At 34.0% G+C, this 21,084-nt stretch overlaps 1 protein-coding gene across 4 annotated transcripts in view; it reads right to left on the bottom strand.

The window, feature by feature from the left end:
* The window catches only part of Robo1 (roundabout guidance receptor 1), a 373,106-nt gene that overhangs the window by 96,460 nt on the left and 255,562 nt on the right, over window positions 1-21,084 (bottom strand). For all 4 annotated transcript variants that reach the window (XM_047564416.1, XM_047564418.1, XM_047564420.1 and 1 more), the window contains exons 4-6: window positions 9,941-10,061; window positions 9,406-9,544; window positions 6,756-6,883 (exon numbers count right to left, since the gene is read on the bottom strand). In XM_047564416.1, the coding sequence (XP_047420372.1) occupies window positions 6,756-6,883; window positions 9,406-9,544; window positions 9,941-10,061 (388 nt within the window). The remainder of the gene's footprint in view (window positions 1-6,755; window positions 6,884-9,405; window positions 9,545-9,940; window positions 10,062-21,084) is intronic.

The raw sequence follows: 21,084 nt of genomic DNA, 5'->3' as shown, positions 1-21,084 counted from the left end.
GAAGGCTGAGATTTCACAGAAATCCCATCCATCTGATCACAGAGCATGAACCGGCTTGGCAATGTTTGGCACCTGACTTTTCTTTCCTTTTTTTTTTTTTTTTTTTAAACACAGCTTACAGAAAGGGCAGAAAAGCAACCATTCCTTGACCTTCAAAGAATAACTGGCCCTGTGAGAAGTCTGGTGAGGAGTGTAGTGGGGTGTGAACAGAGATCTAAATGTATGACTTCCTGTCTAGTGGCCCAGTATTTAAGCCTCCAGGGAAACAGGAGGACTAAATGTCTTTTAGTTCCTTTTGTAAGAGAGATGAACAAAAATGGGATTAGATTTTCCTAATGGTTCAACTCAGGGAGATAAAAGGTGATTGCCTAGGAAATGGCTGGTGGGTGGAAGCCGGGTTCAGTTCAGTTTCCTGTGACGGATGGGACATGGCGATGAGAACATGATCATTCTGGTGATAGAGTCACAAATTCACTTTGGGAATAAAATTGTGACAGTAATAAGAGCCGCTTTATCTGTGAAGCTGCAAAGAGAGTGGAAAGATTAATAACGCCATCTAGTTTGCCCTTTTTAAGAAATGAGTAGCTGAAGCAAAGACTCATAAGGAATGTTTGAGGCTGAAGATAAAATTGGAAATGGGAGAAACTCGAAGTTAAAATTCTATGTGGCTTTACCTTCTATTTTTCTTTGGGGATAGCACTCCTCAGAAATGAGGTGATTTAAAAAGCCATCAATATGACTGCCATTGTAAGTAAATAATTTGTAAATTTTATGGGGTTTGTTATTAGTAATATAATAATCAGAATAGTTTTTCTTCCTTTATTTTCTTTCAAGTATTTTGAAACTGTATTCTCCATGCTTTTCCTCAAGTCTACCTTTAAGAAAAGAAAAAAGCACTTGCTTTTCAAACTAACCATGAATGGATCCTGAATAGCAAACTAACTTGACTATCCTCTGATTCCAAGAAGAAACTCCAGGACCACCGACAAGCATCCAATAAAGACCTAATGGGTTTAGATTAAGACACTAAAATAATATAAAACAAACCTGCAACCGGTCTCAAACACCAATGGGAAGCATAAATTTTAGCAGGTTCAGTGACACAATGTTTAAAACCTTGGCAGGGTGCCTCTATGCATCTATTTTGTTCTGGTTAGATTTTATGTTTTATAGGTATGTCACAACCTATAAAATTGTTATAAATACCATAATAAATATCTTTTTTCCTTAAAACACAGGAGCTATTAGGCAATATGAAACACTAGTTCAAAAAATAAGTCATTCCTACCAAGCCAGCAATCCTAACACTTGTCCATTTGTGTCACTAAAATTCAAATGCAACAATATAACAAATCAAAATTGTGGTGATATATGTCTGCAGAAGGTTACTTGATTTTGGTTGTATATTTTAGATTCATAAGAGAATGCTTGAAGATGTACAAGATGTTATACATCTGAGAGGAAAACAGTTGCAGACAAGCATTAAGTGTACATTAAATAACTGATGGTTAAATGATGGTTTACATTTATAGGTAGTCAGTATTTGATGAGTCCAAGTCAATATTTGATGAGTCCAAAAAACGATTAAGCAGAAATATTTCTGGTATAATTACTCCAAAATAGCATTATTTCACTTTTTTTTTTTTTTTTTTTTTTTTTTTTTTGGTACTGGAAATTGAACTGAAGGGTGCTGTACCACTGACCTATGTCCCCAGTCCTTTTATTTTTTAATTTTGGAACACAGTCTTGCTAAGTAGTGGGCCATGTTGGCCTCAAACTTACGATCCTCCTGCCCTAGACTCCCCAGTAGCTAGATTTCAGGCATGCAACACTGTGCCCAACTATCCAACTCTGTTTATTTGTTGTATAATGAGGTTGTTTGTTTTCAAAAGTTCAAATTACTCTAGACCTTTGAGTTTCATTCTGATAATAAGTTTTGGAGATACTCCAAAATTTATATGCAGGTTAAAGGCATATTAAAGCCAATATTCTTATTGGCTAAATATTTTCAGAGGCCAGGGGAAATATATCCTTACTCTGAAGCTACCTAGTATCACCAAGTGTTATTACAATTTGCCTATTTTCTAAGTAAAATAAAAATCTTCTGTATTAAATATTCAATATTTTTATTTGTTTCAGATTTTTTATTTGAGTTGGCACTGTGCTCTGTGGGAAGACATAACCCAGATATTGATGTGCTACTAAGAGAGTATGATCTCATATTGCTCCCATGTTTTGGAGTGGTTAATCAAAGGTTCCAAATGGCTATAAAGATGAGTAAGCAATTTTTGAAGATATTTACTCATGGACAATAATCTTACTAGTCTTCTTTCTGTAAGGAAATGAACCTGTTTCATAGGGAGCTAAACTGAGGGCCTGAGAATCTTAAAAATTGGAAAACAGTCTTAGAGTTAGTGAAATAAAACTGAGGTCAAATGATTTCTGCTGAATGTTTTCCCATAACAATATACTATTGCCAATAAAATGTAATTTTTAAAAGATTTCTATTCCCAAATAGCCATAATTTTCATTATTGAGTTATTTTGTAAAACTATAATGAGTCTACTACTAGCTTTAATGACACTAGCAAAATCCAGTATATTTACTACAAAAGTCAATAATAATTTTAAAAATGGAAATGTAATGCTTTGTATTTGAGAAGAGTTTTTAATAATTTGTTACACAGTAAATTGTCATGGATATGCTAATATTTCAATATTTATCACTTGCAATAGCATCAGAACTATCAGAATTAACTGAACTGTTGGAACTATGGAGAATTAAATGGGAATTAGTATTTTTTCTTACTCAATGATTATTAAAATAAAGCAATAAAACTATTGAAAATAAAAACACTCATCAGTACTGTGCTCTTTACTTAAAAACTTTTACTCTATAATAGAAAAAATGTTAAACATTATGTATATATAAATAAATTAATCTCTATAAAGATGCTGTGATATTGTATTATACCCATTTTACATATGGGGAAACTGAGGCTTAGGCCTCAGTCACATACTTCTGAGTCACATAGTAGTAAATGGTATAAGGAGGATTCAACAAAATTCACTCTGACTCTAATGTCAATACTCTTAGCTACCATTCTTAATAACACTACTACCACATCGGGAGAGTTCTGAACTACAAAGACATTTTTTAAAGCTCTTCAATTCTTTCATTCAGTACATTCAGTAACTCCTCAGGCTTGGAATTTGTGAACTTGCTTTTTTAAAAACAAATATCAAAATGAATTTCTGATCCTAACCGAGATCTTTGGAATGAGATTCTTCAGAGGCCATGTCTGATAATCTGCATACTTAAAAACTTCAGATAAATTTAGGAAATTATTTCTAGTCTTAGGTTTTATGGTCCCTCTCTCCTTTCTTTTCATTTCTTTATCGTTCTTTTTCTCTCTTTCTTCTTTTTTTCTTTTCTTTTCATGGTATTTGGGAATTGAACCCAGGGGTACTCTACCACTGAGGTACATCCCCATTCCTTTGCATTTTTAAATTTTGAGGCAGGGTCTCACTAAGTTGCTCAGGCTGTCCTCAAACTTAAAATCCTCCTGCCTCAGCCTCCCAAGTCATTGGGATTATAGATGTCACTGTACCTTGTTCCCTTTATTTTCCTAATAAATTTTATTTCACATATTTAAAATATAAAACATGATGTGATGAGATACATATAGATAATAAATTGGGTCCCACTCTGTGCCCTTTTGAACACAGACTTCCAGGCAGCATTGATCACAAATGATGAGCTCCTCACTTTTGAGCCAAAGGAGCTTACTGCTGGCACCCAGGATCAGAGCCTCCAGAAGCTGCTGGGTTTCCCGATTGCCTGTGCTGTTTCTACCACTCGAGCAGTAATATTTAGACAAAGCACCTACTAGATGTCTAGTATGATACTAAGTGCTGTGAAAGAGTACCCAAGATTAAAGGCCAAGGAAAACCCTAAGCCTAAGAAAGGAATATTTATGTGTATCTTTACAGATAAGCATCTACAGAAGAGCAGAATTTGGGATTTCACAAAAAATATGGGAAAAAAGAAATTAGAACAAGATATATTCCTTGCTTGTGTAATTATGTCAAAATGGATTCTATTGTCACATATAACTAAAAAGAACCAGTAAAAAAAAAAAGAAAGAAAGAAATGATTCTCAAATCTTGTTGAAATTAACTACTTCTCTAATGGGGGGTGAAAATCAAATGGCCATCCTTATTTAAGATAATTTTCTCCATAAGTTTTGTCTTCAGCATATAGTTTTATTGCCTTAACCCACGTCTCTGAATTAAGTATGAGGGGTAAGGGAATGGAAGATTATTTTTAAGCATATACTTACTCCAATAGTGTCTCTTAAAAAGGAACCACATATAAAACAAAGAAATAAAAACCAAATACACTACTCAATTTCTCATTGTAATTGTTTCCTGCTACCAGAGGGTTCACTTGTGATTAGTTTCCTTTGTAGTCACTAATATTTTCTGCATTCTTCTGAAAGGAAGAAAAAAGACCTAACTTCTCAGGTTTCCTTTGAATGTTTTTTCTTAGTTATCTTTTGCAGTTGGGAATCAAGTTACTTTCTTTAACATACTGTGTACATTATTCTAACATGTTAAAGACATTTAGGCAGTGATGCTAAAGTGCATATTCTATTTTAATATTGAATAAAATAATATATTCTAAACTATATACAGATCCTTCATAAGTTTATAGCTAAATGCAGTTGAAATGAGAGCATCTACATTCATCAAGCAGTTTCTGGATTTGATCATTTGTACCCAATTTCCACTGAAATCCAAGCTTAGGGAGCAAGCATTCCATATGGAAATCTTAAGGCTGAATTAGCTTTGGAGCTGAGTTTAAAATTGCAGGAGGAAACTCTATTTTGATTTCAGTGTCTGCTGCATGCAGAGCAGAATGGCTATTATTTTAAAAAGCATAAGGATACCAAGGTAGGAAAACTTTAAAACTTAAAGTGAAACATATTTCACTGACTAATGTGATGGACAATCAAGCTCCCTGTCACAATTGCCTGGAGACAGACACACCTTTTCATGTCCTGTATTCATCCTGGCTACTTTTACTCCCTCCGAAGGGCTTTTGAACTTGGATTTGACATCTCTTAAATTTATGCTTTCTCTAAATGGAAAGGGGTTTTCTTTTCTTACAGTTTTAGCCTCATGTAGAGTTCAAGTCTAACTTAGATTAAAGAGAAGTAGTCTAGGCCTTAGAAATTCAATGTTTGTTCTTGATCTTTTTTTTTTTCTTTTGTTTTTATGAGGTTGAGCTAAAAACCCCAAAGTGGGACATAATGGCTTTAGAGACAGGAAGGAAATATTCTTTATTCTTTCTTCTAGTGTAAAAAGCCCACAAGGCTCTTTTGTAGAAAGCCTACAGTAGAAACACTCCCTCAAAAGCCACCTTTTTCTTCTTAATAGCCTCGGAAGAGACAGTGTTGAGAAAGATGACAGAGCCAGGCATTGCTAATGTTAGACCCAGGACCAAGCTAAGTGGTTTATGGCCAAAACCCCTGTTTACTATAGTCGCTTGTCAAAATAGGGAATTTTTTCCACCAATAAAATGCTTTAAAGGTCACTGCCTCTCAAATTCCACAATAAACGAGTCATCACCAGAAAGGGGGAAAAATAGAAGAATGCTCTCAGATGAGACACAGTGAGAAATAATCATTTTGACATCAGAGAGAAAGGAGGAAAGTAATGATAAGGAAATGCCTGGATTGTGGATACTTTGGAGGTGACGGAACTGTGTCTGACTCAAAAACTGGAAGCCTGCCGGTTGTGGTGGTACACATCTGTAATCTCAGTGGCTCAAGAGGCTGAGGCAGGAGGATTGCAGCTTTAGAGCCAGCCTAAGCAACTTAGCAAGATAGGGAGACCTTGTCTCAAAAAAAAAAAAAAAAAAAAAAAAAAAAAGGGTTGGTGATGTAGCTCAGTAGGGAAGTGCCCCTGGGTTCAATCTCTGGTGCCAAAAAAATCAAAAACAGAACAACCAAAAAAAGAAAAAAAAAATTGAAGGCTTAGGATATCATATCCACCAAATAATAAGGAATGAAACTGACCAAATTATATTATTCTGTTCTGTGCACATAGGAATATGTAACAATGAATCCCACTGTTATGTATAATTATAACGCACCAATAAATACACACACATATATATAAAACAGCAAAAATAATAAATATTTATCAAAATTAGCAAAATACAATTGTAAATCATTCATTCAACAAATACTGAATGTCTGTCATATCACAGGCACTGTGTGCATACAAAAAAGATGGCAAAGTCCCTATTCTACAGATGGGTCTTACATTCTAAAGGGGAATATAATCTGTCCATGTTTGTGCTATACATTGCACAGACCCTTGAAAGCTCATCATCTGAAGTAATCAAGATGTGTTTTCCTCCAAAGAGAAAATTTTTACGGCAATAGCTGTCATATAATTAAAAGATTAGGAAAACACTATATTTAAAGACCCAGAGATTAAAACACCATCTCCTCTGACTAAGATAGAACCCTCCATGATTTTGAAAATGCAATTCATCCTTCTTTAATAAACACTTACATAGTACCCATAGGTAAAGCAATGTTTCCTTAAACATGTTTGACCTAAAATATTTAGAGCAGTATTTAAAGTCAGTATTTAATGCAGGCTAATAAATAAAATTTTCTTCAAAATCAACATCATGTTTCATGATAAAACAACCACAGTGATGAACTCCCCAGTGCCTACCTTGAACAGTCAAAGTGGCTGACGCTTCAGCTTTTCCAACCATGTTTTCTGCAACACAAGTGTAAGATCCCATGTCACCAGCCATCACCTTCCGAATTTTCAAGGTATGATCATCTCGGATTTCATATCTAATAACACAGCAAAAACAGCATGGTTAAGTGGCTGTTCTCAAAAGATCCTGTTCATTGCCCTATGTACGTGTATGATTACACGAATGGTAAGAATCTACATTGTGTACAACCATAGAAACGAAATCATGTACCCCATTTGTGCACAATGAATCAAAATGCAGTCTGTAAAAAAATAAAAGCTAAATAAAAATAATTAAAAAATTAAATAAATAAATAAATAAATTTGCGGTGTGGGGGGGAGATCCTGTTCTTATACTATGATGTATCCAGGCATCAGATTACATGCAACAATACCTTCAGAAAATTCAAAACAAGGTATAGAATGTAAAGTTCCTCGAAGTTAGCAGGCAGAAGAAAAGAACTTGTTTTCATGTGTATTTTAACTAACATTAAAATAGTTTCTAAAAAATACTGTTGAGTAAAGTTGGCATTTATTTCCTCAAGCTGTGGTACTCATACTAAAATTAAATTACATGAAGCATTAATTAAATTTTTATCATGTGCCAGACTTTTAAATAATCTATAGATGTTTTCTTCTTGAATTCTTATGAAATCCGTATTAACCTTATCTTCATTTTGTAGGTGGGGAAACTCAGAAACAGGAAGGTAAAGTCACTTGGTCTTGGTCCTCAGGGAATTTGTGCAGAGTTAAAATTTGAACTCAGACAGTCTCCTTCCAGAGTTCACTTGTCTTACTTAGACTTCCCTGCTTTAAAAACAGGGTTTCTTGAAGTGTCACATTAACCCTCTTTTCTCTCTATAAAAATTTCCTGTATATTGTCTAGTATAATCTATACATTAATAAACCACACAGATACTTCCCACTCTCCAAGTAAATCCCACATTCATTCCCAACTAATAATTAGACATCACATTCCACAGGACCCCAATATTTAATGTTAAATAATTCTTTTCTTTCCTTAACATAATCTTCCTCCTCCTTCTACCAGAATCTACCTGTCTTCCTTCGTCAACACTCTATATCTAAGTAGTCATCCAGTTTGCCACTTCAGTCTCAGAAACTTCTCTGCACTCTGGAGACATATCTCTATCTCTTCTAACAATATACAACTCTGTTCTGTACAACCAAATAATGGCATCCCTTTAATTGGTCTCTCCCCATTGTAATGTAACATACAACACGTTAACAAAATTATGTTTTTCTGAACCGTAACCCAGCTCATAATAACACTTCTTGACTCATCAATACCATATACTATAATATGATATTCCTTATTATACAAAGACCCTGATAATATGGCCCCAGTATTTCCAATCTGATATCCATTACTTCTCACCACATGTATTATGTGCTAGTGATGCTCAACTTTCCACCACTCAAAATATTCATGTCTATGTTGTCATGACCTTCTGTTTGGAACACAGGAGTTTTTTATGTTTTTTTTTTCTTGTTATCATATTGATACATATTTTTTCAAGACATTGCTTACCTGTCCTATTCCATGAAAACTCTCCTGATTCTTTCTCCCTGCAGTTGCACAGGTCTGCCTTTATGTCACAAAAGGGCTTGATGATGTTAATCTATATCTACCAATATATGTGTCTTTTTGTGAGCTCCTTGAAAGCAGATATCCTGTCTACGCCAAAACTGTCATCCCAACCCTTAGTAGGGACTCAATGCATGTGTGCTGAATGCATAAACACACTAACAAAGACAGTCAACTGACAACATCCATTGTATTCCATTGTTTCACTCTCCAAGGTGTGGTAATTCCTGAATTTCTGCCCCCAGCTAATTAAAGGACTTGTCAGATACTAAGCAACACTGACTTCTTCTACCATTCTTTGATGATGCTATAGCTGAAAAAAGTATGTCTGATTTTTAACCTGCTCAAAATTTTGTCATTAATGCTTTATCTTTCTTCCCTTTCCTACCTGGCCCTATACAAGAAGTTGGTATTAAATGAGATATGGTTGAGCAGAAGAGAAACCATTTACAGAATATCATATTTTGCCAGGGTTTCTTGTGCAAACCAGGATCACAAAAATATGATCCTTTTGTGAAAACCCCAGAGAAATTATGGCAACCTCCTGATTTAAAGTATCTCTCGTATTCTATACTGGCCCCTGATAAAGGAGTCTCACCATGCTTCTCAACTTATGATGGGAATATGTCAAACCTATCATAATTGAAATACCAATGTACAAAAACTGCATTTCATTCACCTACCCTACTGAAGACCTCCACTTAGCAACAAAGTACACTATATTGGTTCTTACTCCCTTTCATCACAAAGCTGACTAAAGACTGTGGCTCACCATTGCAACTAACATAGAGTATCATGCCACCCATCGCCAGTCCAGAAAAGATCAAAGTTCGAAGTATGGGGTCTACTGAGTGTATATAACTTTCACAATATCTTACAGTCGAACATTTTAAATCAAACCTCAGAAGTCAAGGATGGTCTGCAGAGTAGGCTATCTAAAAGCACATATAGTCTGACGAGAAACAGAAATTCTAGAGTTAATGAATCACATCATTAAACCCTGGTCTCTACCTGGATTTGGGCAACTCTCCATCATCTTTCCTCCATCGGACTGTAGGTACAGGGTCTCCTCGGGCCTCACACTTAAATTCCGCACTATCATCCACAGTCACTGCCAAGTTACTAGGTCTCTTCACAAATGATGGTCTCTCTAGAATCAGAAAGAGTCGTCTCAAGGTAAAAGACAAATGAGTCAAAAAGCAATTTAGATGTTCAATGAGAAAAGATTTATAATTCAAAATATTATTTAGAAAATTACTCTACATAGTTTCCTTCTTCTAGAGACTTCTCCCTGTCTTGAGTATTTCCTTCTATTTCTTCTTCCACATCTTTGGCTATTTTATCTCAGGCCACTTTACTTCTCTTTCCACCCTCCAAAACATTGGTTTATCAATATTTCTTTCTCCCTTATGTAAAGATCATTTGGATTTTCATTAAATATCATTTCTTTCTCCCTTGTACAAAGACATAATGACAGTAATAATAAAAATTAAAAAGTAATATAAGAAGAAGAAAAAGGTGACTTTACAGTAAGAATGGCGCTTACCTAAAACAGTGAGCTCTGCTACTTCACTCTCACGTTCCCCAACCATGTTGGTCCCCACACAAACATATTTGCCAGCATCACTTTTACGGGTGTAAGTAATCATTAGCTTTCCTCCTCGTATCTTAAAAAAGAAAAAGTTTGACATATATACCATTAAAATAGTTTTTACTATATTTTGGTGGCAGGTCTTCGTAAATGAAATCTACTTTCTAAGTATATAAACCAAAACACAGTTACATCAAACAGCTGGTGTGTACTATTTGCTATATTTATAGGTAGTAACTCTAAACAGGGTAAATTCCAAACATATAATATAAAAGAAAAACATTTGGCCTTACCTACATTTCTCGTAAACTTTTTAATATTCTAACTAGATGCTTATGTTTCAAATCAGCCAAGTCCTTTCACATCAGTTAAGCAAAAACCACCAAAACATTGCATGAATAACTTGATTAGCAAGTACAATAAACACAAAGTCTTACTATCATATTAGTGTATTTAACATATAAATGTATTTAAGCTATAATTGATTTCAAGAAAGAATATTCTAATATTGTCATATGTGTAAAAAAAAATTCTCTAGTAAATTTTCCAGAGTTGCTTTAAAGGGATAGATCTTAGTTTCCAAAACATAGTAAAATCTGCCATTTCCTAAAATAAAAAGAAAAATAGATAGATAGATAGATAGATAAACAAATTGCTCCCTCCCAAGCAGTTTCTTGGTAACTTAAGAGGCACAAACTGAACAGATCCCAATAATCACTTGGAAAGTCATATTCAGGTATACTCTTTTTTTTTTGGTGGTGATGGGGATTGAACCCAGGGCCTAGTGCTTGTGAGGCAAGCACTCTATCAACTGAGCTGTATCCCCAGCCCCCCAGGTATACTCTTGAACATTTAATTAATTGAATAATTACAATATAAACAAACATCCAGTAGAAAAAGTAGACTGAAGTCAAATGTGAATTACCATTGGCATGCAGAAATTGCACTACAGTTATCTAATGTAACACACCTTCAGTTGGGAAATTGAGTTCAGTTACCCACAAGTATCTATAATGTACTAAACTCTGGAAAGGTTTTATACGGATAACTTCTAGAATGTTTATTCATGGAGGTTTTGACCTTACATTTGCTCCTTAAAATGAACAGATTAAACAAAGGAGAAAAGAAAGAAACAGTGAAGGAGGAAAGAAGAGAGGGAGGGAAGGAAGAAGGGAGAGAACAAATACTTTTTTTCATTATACCTAATAAAGTTTATTGAAATTTCTACTTTATAAAAGTCTTACTGTTTTGGAATGTCTGAGTTATTTCAATGTAGAAAACCAAACTAAATATTTTGGTCACATAAGAACAAACCAAATATTAACAAAGAGGTTTTCATCTCTGTGATTTTAAAATTTAGTACTTTTTCAACAGTTGTAAAAACAAATGACAAGATGCTCCAAGATTCCACTGTAAATATTATCCAGAGATTATTTTTTCTTTGCCTTGTTCATTAATTTGTCCTTCATATCTGAAATAATGCCTGCCTTCAAAAATCACAAGATTTTTGACTAGAAACTACTATTATAGGTAAAATTTAGTCTTTTATCCAATTTGATATCTTTTATAAAGGTTTATAAATGTTAAAATGTATTAATTATAGTTTTATTTCTTTCATACATACTTAAATTTTCAAATACAAAGAAGAAAATAAATATCACACTAAAAAGAAAAAATCTTCCAGAGCTAATTTTTATCAATGCTTTGTGATCTTTCTTTATAGCTTTCTCTCTACATGTATGTGTGTGAACATATACCTATATATATCTGGTATGTGCACACACATATATAAATATACACACATATAGAATATGCATAGAAGCAACAAAGATATGCATAAACATATATACATATAAACATATGTACACATTAAAATTTTATTAAAATAGAATCACATGACATGTTCTTCTCTGACCTGAATTTTCAACTAAAATGAGGACATTTTTACATTTTAATTGCTAGTAACATAGAATATACATACTCAGCATTAATTTAAATGGATCATAGCATTCATTATATGGTTTTACATACTTTGTCAAACTCCCTACTGGTAGATATTTTAAATATTTCCTTCTTCTCTCATCAGCAGCACTGAAATCAGCATCAGGATTACATGTCTTTGTGTGTTTCTTATATGTGCAATCACCTCAGAAAGTGTTGAAGTAGGATTCTTAAATAAAATGGAGACCCAGTTTGAGACGCTTGGTTCTTGGTGCCACCTATTTTGTTTCAGGAGGTGCTTTTTGTATGTAAACATATCAATTTAAATTTTGGTCTTTGGTGAAATTCCACAGTTAGATTGGCAGGGAAAGTGTTAAAATACCCTCACTTCTCACTAAAGGGATCATCAGCTCAGCAAACTACAACCTCACCTCCCACTCACCTCCCCTGTGCTCATGATTACAACATGTTCTAATTGTGCTTTTAAATGTCAGATTTTCCTTCCTGACTGTGAACTACAAGGTAGAGGAGCATATCTAATTCCTCTTCATAGCCCCAGAACCTGTCACTTTGCCTAGTAAACAGTAAAATTTTTCTGGGAGGAAAGTGACTTGTCTGATGTCACATAACAAGTTGGAACAGGTTAAGATTTTAGGCAGATACAGGTCTCTGGTTATGTGAGTTGGACAGATGACAAAATGTGCACAGTCCACAATCCTGTTATCATCATTACTTCTTTAATAAATGTGAATTTAATAAACTTGAATTCTTGAGAGTCAGAACAATTTGAGTATCATAAAATCAAGACCCTCCAACGAAGACCCACTATCACCTTTCATCATGTACGTATTTTGTAACACTCACATAAACATTTCCAAAAATCTTGAAGAAACAAACTCATTATAGCCAAAAGGAGAGTGAAAAACCTCAATACTAAAGGAGAACTTAACTTATCTGAGATGTGGTCCTAGATGTACTTTTTGGTTCTATATCTTGGACAACACATTAGACTTCCTCCTCTGCCTCAGAATCTAACCTTGAATGTCCTTGTATGTTTAGGAAATTGATTCATTTCAGAAGACATTACACAATAATAGATAAAAGAGATAGTGAAAGCAGAGGAAACAAATGTTTTAAACATTACATTTGTTCTTAAATCAGTAAGTCAAGGTGTTTATCTAAAATAAAATGCAAGGCTTTAGGAATAATTTTAAAACATATTTAGATAGGTTTTAAACATATGTAGAAAATGAGAGCCAAAGGATAATAACATATAAATAATTTTCAACAGTAGAAATTTACTTCTAAGCTTTTACATAATATAGTACTAATTTACTTTTATAATTTTTAAATACTTGGGAATGTCAAGTCTTAAATTAACTTGCTTATGCACACATGGGAATATCAATAATATATATTAGAGCCCAATGCTATTATATATTTTAAAGGAATTTATATAAATAGAGGAGGAGAATTTTGTTAGTGAGAGTTAAGAGGGGATTGTCTGGAGATTGTCAGGCATGGAACAATTTCAATTGTAAGATACATGGCAGGAAACAATAGTGAGAAGAACCAAAACTCAAAAGAGAGCTATGAATCCAAAAGACTTTGTAGTATACACCCTGCTATTATATTACAGTCCTGACTATAGTAACTTGGCGCAATCTTGGAAAAACTTTATAACTCATTTGACCAGGAAGCATGCTTTGAGAATACATATTAATGTTTTTGGTATTTAATATAAATATAAAAACTTTTTATTTTTATAGAAACTTACTTTACAGTCATAATTTACAACTGAATCATATCTAGTTTGTAAATTAAAAGTAACCCACTAGGCTTTCTACAAATATTTTCTTTTTTTTTTCGGTGCTGGGGATTGAACCCAGGGACACATTTTTTAAGAAATGTTTTTTGATGAGTCAAGTATCTTGAGAAGTTTATTTTTACTAGTATAGAACTAAAAGCATAAAAGTCACTACTGCACATGCACACATAATTTCTATACTGATGCAAAAAAAATCCTCAAAACATATAAGGTTTCAAATCTTAAGCTTACAAAATTTTTAAATGAGAAAAAAAGTGTGCTTTTCTTCCATCAACAACAAAGATATTAGCTGTCAATTACTAAATAAGGTCAACCAAATTGCACCTTTGCTTTTCCACTCAAGATATTCTTCATTAATATTATCTAGGATAAAACTAAACTCAAAATATATACAAAAAAATTAGATGAGAAATTTTTAAATTCCAGATAATCTTTCAATTACACACAAAGATGTACACATATAGACAAAACAGAAAAATGTTTACCAGTTATTGTAATTGTATATAATACTATGTACTTAATTGGTTCAAGAGATTCCTGTCTAATCAAAAGCAATCTTCCTTTGTAAGGCCATATCCAGCATCATTCTATTAAAATTAATTACTAACATATCGTTCATGTCGGTTTTGTCTGGAAAAATATGCAAAGTCTAACAAACAAGTTATTCTTAGGCTTTATATATTATAAATATTTCCTCCAAAACAATGGTTCTCGGTGAGGGCAATCACCCTACTCCCTCCCTGTGGATATTTGGCAATATCTGGAGACATATTTACATATTTGATTGTCATTATTAGGAGGAAGGGGGACTGAGGGTGTATCTTTGTGGTAGGGCACTTGCATAGCATGTGCAAAGGCCTGAGTTCAAGTTCCAGCATTAAGAAAAAAAGAGAGAGGGAAAAAGAAAGAAAGAATTAATTAGAAGCAGGGGCAGAGTTACTGGTATCTAGTGGGCACCAAGCAGAGATGTTGTTAAACATCCTACAGTGTACAGGGTAGTCCTCCACATTAAAGAATTATCTGACTCAAAATAGCAATACTGCTTACCCTGAGACACTTTGTTCTAAAGGCCAAGATTTGGACTAAGGAAAAAGGCTGAATTAAAATGATAAAAGGAAGGAGAGGATAAAATTAGATGACATAAGACCCATTTATTCTATCTGGAAAAATTTTGATTGGATTTACTTGATTGTTATAAACACCTTGCAAGCCCACAACCCCTGCCCACTCCATCACTAAGATAATTTCACTATAAAATACAACATCCCGTTTCATATCCTGGGATCCCAAAGATGTTACAACTCTCATTAATCCTGGGAGAAACTTACTTCTTCAAAGATGATGAAGACAGAAACTGATAAAAATATAGGAACAAACAACACAGTAGGACAAAAAGAGAGAATAAAAAATTGTATAAGAAAATAATGGTCCTTCATTTCCATAAAATCAAACTGATTTTGGCATTATGGCAATGCCTTTTGGCAATGGCTAAATTGAAGCCTTAGTTCTCTTTGCTACAACAACCAATATGGAATACGTGTGTCCTAGTATTTTCAGAACACAGAACAGAAACAGCATAGAAGTACCCTCCATCACACCAGCATACCACCTTTCAATTTGTACATGCTATTAACCATCGCCCATTTATATTGAGTCATATAGAATATATATTGGAAATTTAGGATGTCCCCTTTTAAAAGAAAATTTGACATTTCCTCTCTCTATGAAGGGAGGGAAAATATGTCTAACCCACACAAAATAGTAATGTGAAAACCGCACTATTTGAAACAATCTAAGAAATGTTTCTTGGCAGGTTTCTTCCTGCAGCTGGATTTGACAGCCAAATTGTAAACCTATCAAAAACTAGTCTGTATAATGAACAGACACAATGTTAAACACTGAGCTGCTGCAGCACTACTTCAATTAACATAATCCTGGGGGTGCAGACGCAGAACGTGTTCAGCTTTCAAACAATATGCTGGCATCTAGCCTATGTCAAAAATCCAAGGCAGAGGTCTTGCTTCCTCATTACCATCCACCTTACCAGCCCCAGTGGTAACCACATTAGAAGTCCACATTTCCATAAGCTCTAGACAGTGCTTAAAGGGGGGCCTCAGCCATATACATACTTGATGAAAGCAAAACAAAAAGAAGGTCCCAGTGGTCTTGCTCCTTTTGGGGAAGGAGACAGGAAGGAAGAGAAGAAGGATAGCAAAAAAATTTTCAAAGTCTCAATATCTTTAAGTTTTATATATTTTTCAATGGACAAGTCAGTTTTTCTTTTTTTAATGTTTTCAAGACGCTAAGGTATATAAATCTTTGATACAGTCAATACATAAGATTTTATACAGCTGAAACAGTCCCTGAGCAACTAGACTTGATTATCTTCCTGAGAAGTGCTAGTCCTCTAGAAGCACTTAAAGACTGCTATGAAGCAGGAGGAAAGGCTTCATCTCCTTTTCTGATGTGTTTACTGAGTAACAACCTAGAAAACTCAGGTATAAGACACAGCTTTTCTACCTAAAGTGAAGAAAACCATTTTATGTCTTCTGATTAGCATGAAAAAAACCACCATCAGTATTTTTATTTTCAGTATACACTAGAAAAGATCTTATTATCTTTGCAAACATAAAAGCATGCTTCTTTATAAAAAGTAAATTAAGTAAGCTTTTTGGTCTGGTTATTCTATGGAGTACACAGCTTACCCTGCAATCAGTGTTCACAATCAGAAATAAAGATGAACTTAGAATGAACTCCTTGGTACGTCTTCATTTTCTACCCTAAAGCAAGTCAGATGATTTGCAGGATCTGTTACACAGGAATTTTTTTTTTTTTTTTTTTTTTTTTTTTTCAGGCATCAACTCCACAATGTTATCCATGCACCTCTAGGTTAACATACTAAACCAACTGGGCCTAATTAACTAGTTTGGCTACACGAAATCTTTTCTGCTTTTAATTACATTAACTTAATGTGACTTGAATTCAACAGACCAAAAACGAAACCGCTAATTATATTAAGGGCTTCAAAGATGATTTCAAACTGCTAACCACCAAACTGTCATATAATTTATCTCATTTCCTTTAATAGATTTTACATTCAACAACCTGTGCTTTTTACTAGAAATACTAAGAAATTCAAGAAACAACATCCAAATAATGGATTAATAGAATACTGATTTAGGTTGCTAAAAGAGAAACATAATTCAGGTAATACATAAGAGACACACACAGGCATCATCTTACTAATGAAAAATTTGTATGGTGTTTAATTTTTATAATTTTCTAAAAGATTGAAGGCTTGGAAATATTCACTTATAGTAGTAAGGGTTTGATTAGCAGGATTAACATGGAAAGTGAAGTTTTCTAAAACCCTTAGGATTACAAATGATAGTTTTTCTGAAAAGCTCAATTCTTTACCATGGAATTATTTTCATGCTATTTTGCAAAAATAAGAGAGTTGAGACTTTTGAAACGTAGTTTAGTGTATTGTTCTTAAACAATTCTCCATGATTCTCCATGGGCAAGATATCTCTTCATATCAGTGTTGTCAGTTCTGCCTGGATCCTTGACCTATAGACTGGACAACAAGCTGTTGTGAACTACAGAAATGCCTTGTATGGCTCCTCAATGACAATGAGATGCAGGTATCCCAGATGGTCAGCCATAACCCCCAGACATTCTCCTTGGTGACGTAAGCTGCAGGACAGATTTGGGTGGTCTCCAAGGACTCCTTTCAATAGAAACATGAAGGAGAGTCACAGCAATAACAGCTTTTATTTCTTAAAATTTGGCATTAATTCCACAATGGTAATAATAACAATAATAAACCAAAACCAATACTTTGAACATGGACCATAGAGAGGGAGAAAGTGAAATAACACCCATTACTTTTTTTTGGATGACAAGGTTGGTGTCAACCTCTAGTGTTAGGCAGTGCAGAATAAAGCATCCATATCTTTTAACACACACTACCTTTCTTTCAACAATAATCATAGTTTGCTGCACTTGGAATCAAGCAAAAACACTCAGGGCAACATAATTACATTGTACAAATAATAGACAAAGGGTTGGATAAACAATCCATAGAGATTCATTAGCAATCTAAAAAAACATAATTAAGGAAAAAATGCTTCAGTAATTCTGATCTTATGTAATAGGTTAAATATAGTATTCCTTGTATGGTCACATTTTCTTACTCATATCCCCAGGTAAGTAGTCCAATAAAAATAATTTTTAAAAAGGCACAGTATTAAATGATTTCATGTTTTTATTAATTATGGCTTAATATCATATATTAATATATGATACCTTAATATCACATATTTCTGCATCCACATTAATAGTTTTGCTTTTCTCCTTGAGATCTGATTTTCAATGTACTTATTAGATAAACATTTAAATTTTTCATAAATTTTCACCATCAAAAATCATTGGTGTAAAACAGTTTATATCGACTATTCTAGTCACTTCTCAAATATATGTATCTCAAGAAATTAATTTTAACATACTCTACTTACTTATTTACTAATTTTATCACACAAAATTATATTCAAATATATAATTTTATCATACAAAATTATATCCATGACAAATAATTTCATATTTAAGTCTCAAAGCACAAGTTTTATTTTGTATTAATATAAAAAATAAACCAAGGGAAGCCAAGTCAGTTATTCCTCATGGCAAGCAAAGTTTATTTACTCTTTCTAGTTTTCATGAAAGCTACTGAATCTCATTTCATTTTCCAAAAAAAATTTCATATCTCCCTATTCCTATTTCATTTTGCTTCATAGCAACTTACTAGAGAGGTGAATGAAGGAGAAGGAGAAGAAGAGGGAGGAGGATGAGGAGGAAGAAGAACATAAACAAGGTTTTAAGTACCTCCCATTCATGAGTCTTGATTGAAACATATCTGGTTTCATGTTGCTCATCCAGAGACTGTGAGATGAAGCTGCATGTGCTTCTAACCATATATAAAATGAGAGTGTCTGTATCCTGAGATGGGTCAAACTAAGAAAAATAGAGGAATGCTAATATTGACCAGATTGGGGTCTTTATTTGTTGTTGTTATTGTTTTTTGTTTACTATAGGCTATAAAACAGATCAGTGAGATTTCAATCATATTGTAAACAATATTCAACCTGATTTTAAAAGATTCAAGTTGATTTTACTAATCCATTAACTAGTCAAGCATAGTTTATCTTTCACAATCTATTTAAAATATATATAACACCTCTGGGATTTGCAAATACACATGTGCATGCATACACACACACACACACACACGCACACACACACACACCTTACATAACAAAAGGATTCTGGGGTGAGTATATAGGTCTTGTAAGAAAACTGAAAGCAGCAAACTGAAAGCAGTCTAAGGACCATTCTAAATTTTTCCTGGTGACATAAAATGGACAGCCTTACAAGGAGAAAAAATGTAACTTGTAAGTGTTTCAATTATTCTCTTAGGAATGGAATTGAGAGGAAAGTAGGCAATTAGGAGCTCTCCATTGGTGTCCCATGTTTGCCTGGAATACAAGATAACATGATCCAATTTCATTTGTTTGCTGGTACACTTTACAATACCATTTGAAAACCAACATGAATTCAGCCAGGAGTTTAAACACACTTGATCATCAGAGAGAAGCAGCAAGAGACTCATGCAGAAAAAGCAATTATCCCAGTGGGAACACGTGGCTCTCTACACAGCTTGGTGAGCTGCCAGCTGAGCACACAGGCCAGGGAGAGTTGCTGCCTAGGACTATGGCAGCTGCATTTCTCTGTTATTTCCATTTTTCCTAATAAACTTTTCATTTCTTCCTCTTAGCAATTTATAAATAGGTAGCTGGCTGTTTGCTGCTGCAGAAGCACACCTATGATAATTTGATTATAGTCTACGTCAGAAAGAGCTGTATTGCTAATTGCAGGCAAGTGAGAGTCACCTTGCAGCAGACGTATTTAAGTTAAAGGGAAAGAATGATTTTCTTTGTGAAGGTATAAATTAGTACCTTTCTATCTAGTATATCACCAGAGGCCTTTATTCATGAATCCTAATCTGAACAAGGAATAAAAGAAAAAAGAAACACAGGTTTCTTTAAATATACTTATGTTGCCTGCTTAAGTGTGGCTCAAAGCCAAAACAGACTTGAGTTTGGCATTTTCTCTTGCAAACCCATTTTCTTGGGCCACTTGGAGGTATGTAGTCTAAAGCAATCAACTGAGAAAACACCCCCTAATTTATAGTATTCCAAACTAGGGACAGATGACGGCTGAGTGCTGATGAAATGCAAGGCAGATGAATCACTGAAGCCTTTTAGCAGATTCCCCAGGTGTCTGGTTCCCAAGTCATTAATACTAGAACCCAAAAGTGAATCCTATAAAAAGCATGCAATATAAAAAGTGGTTTTGTAATAAAATAGCCTTTGCTAGCTATCTCCTAAAAGTAAGAAAGCTGATTGGTTTTTACCTCTGTGAAAATTCTGGGCAGATTACATGGTAGTATTCAGCATGGATATGAAAAATTAATTTAGCTCATAGCTATTAAAGTTAATGTATTATTTCCTTCACAGGCCTCATGAAACAATGTCCTGCTGTTTTAAAGGTAAAAACAAAGTCTTATGGGCAATTTTCACTTTCCCACAAAACCAGGTTTGCTTTTTATCACCTCATCCAACCATCTGGCTATAATTCTGAATTTACATACAGTCACTGCTAAAGCAGACTGAACCTAAAATCTATGGAGGAATTATGACTATGCTCTAGAAATAAAGATGACAAATGTTCATAGTATTTGAGAGGAGAAAAGCTCATTTCCAAACTCTTGGCTCTTTGGAGTTATAAGTTCACCAGCTGAAAATACTTTTCCAACAGTAAATCCCATTTTTTCTCCATGGGTTCTTAAGCTTAGTTGTTCTCTATAGTTTTGTTCCAGTGTGAGAATTTCCCTCACCACCAAATACCTTGCTAAGATAATGCCTTTTCCAGAGACCTGTGCAATTTGCTACTCTGGAAATTTAAATTCACTTATACTCTGAAGAAGACACACAGCCATGGCAGACAAAGCCAATCAAGGCTGCGTGTACAAGGGATTCTTGGATTCAGAAATTGAAAAGGACCAAATTTACAAAACCATATTTTAATTTGTAAATAAAAAAAGAGCAATAACGTAGTTCAATCCAATTAACTAAAACTCTATGTAAGTATGAACATGTCTAACCTAGTTGCAAATTGAATAAAGTCTCATTTCTATTCTGTGGTATTTTAATCCCAAAGCATCCCAAAGCATCAAAGGAGAGCAAAAAGAACTTGTGACAAGCTTAATTGATTA

Source organism: Sciurus carolinensis, chromosome 9 (genome assembly GCF_902686445.1).
Source record: "Sciurus carolinensis chromosome 9, mSciCar1.2, whole genome shotgun sequence".
NCBI classification, from domain to species: Eukaryota; Metazoa; Chordata; class Mammalia; order Rodentia; family Sciuridae; genus Sciurus; species Sciurus carolinensis.
Note: the sequence above shows the minus strand (reverse complement) of the source record. Positions and strands in the feature narration are given on the sequence as shown.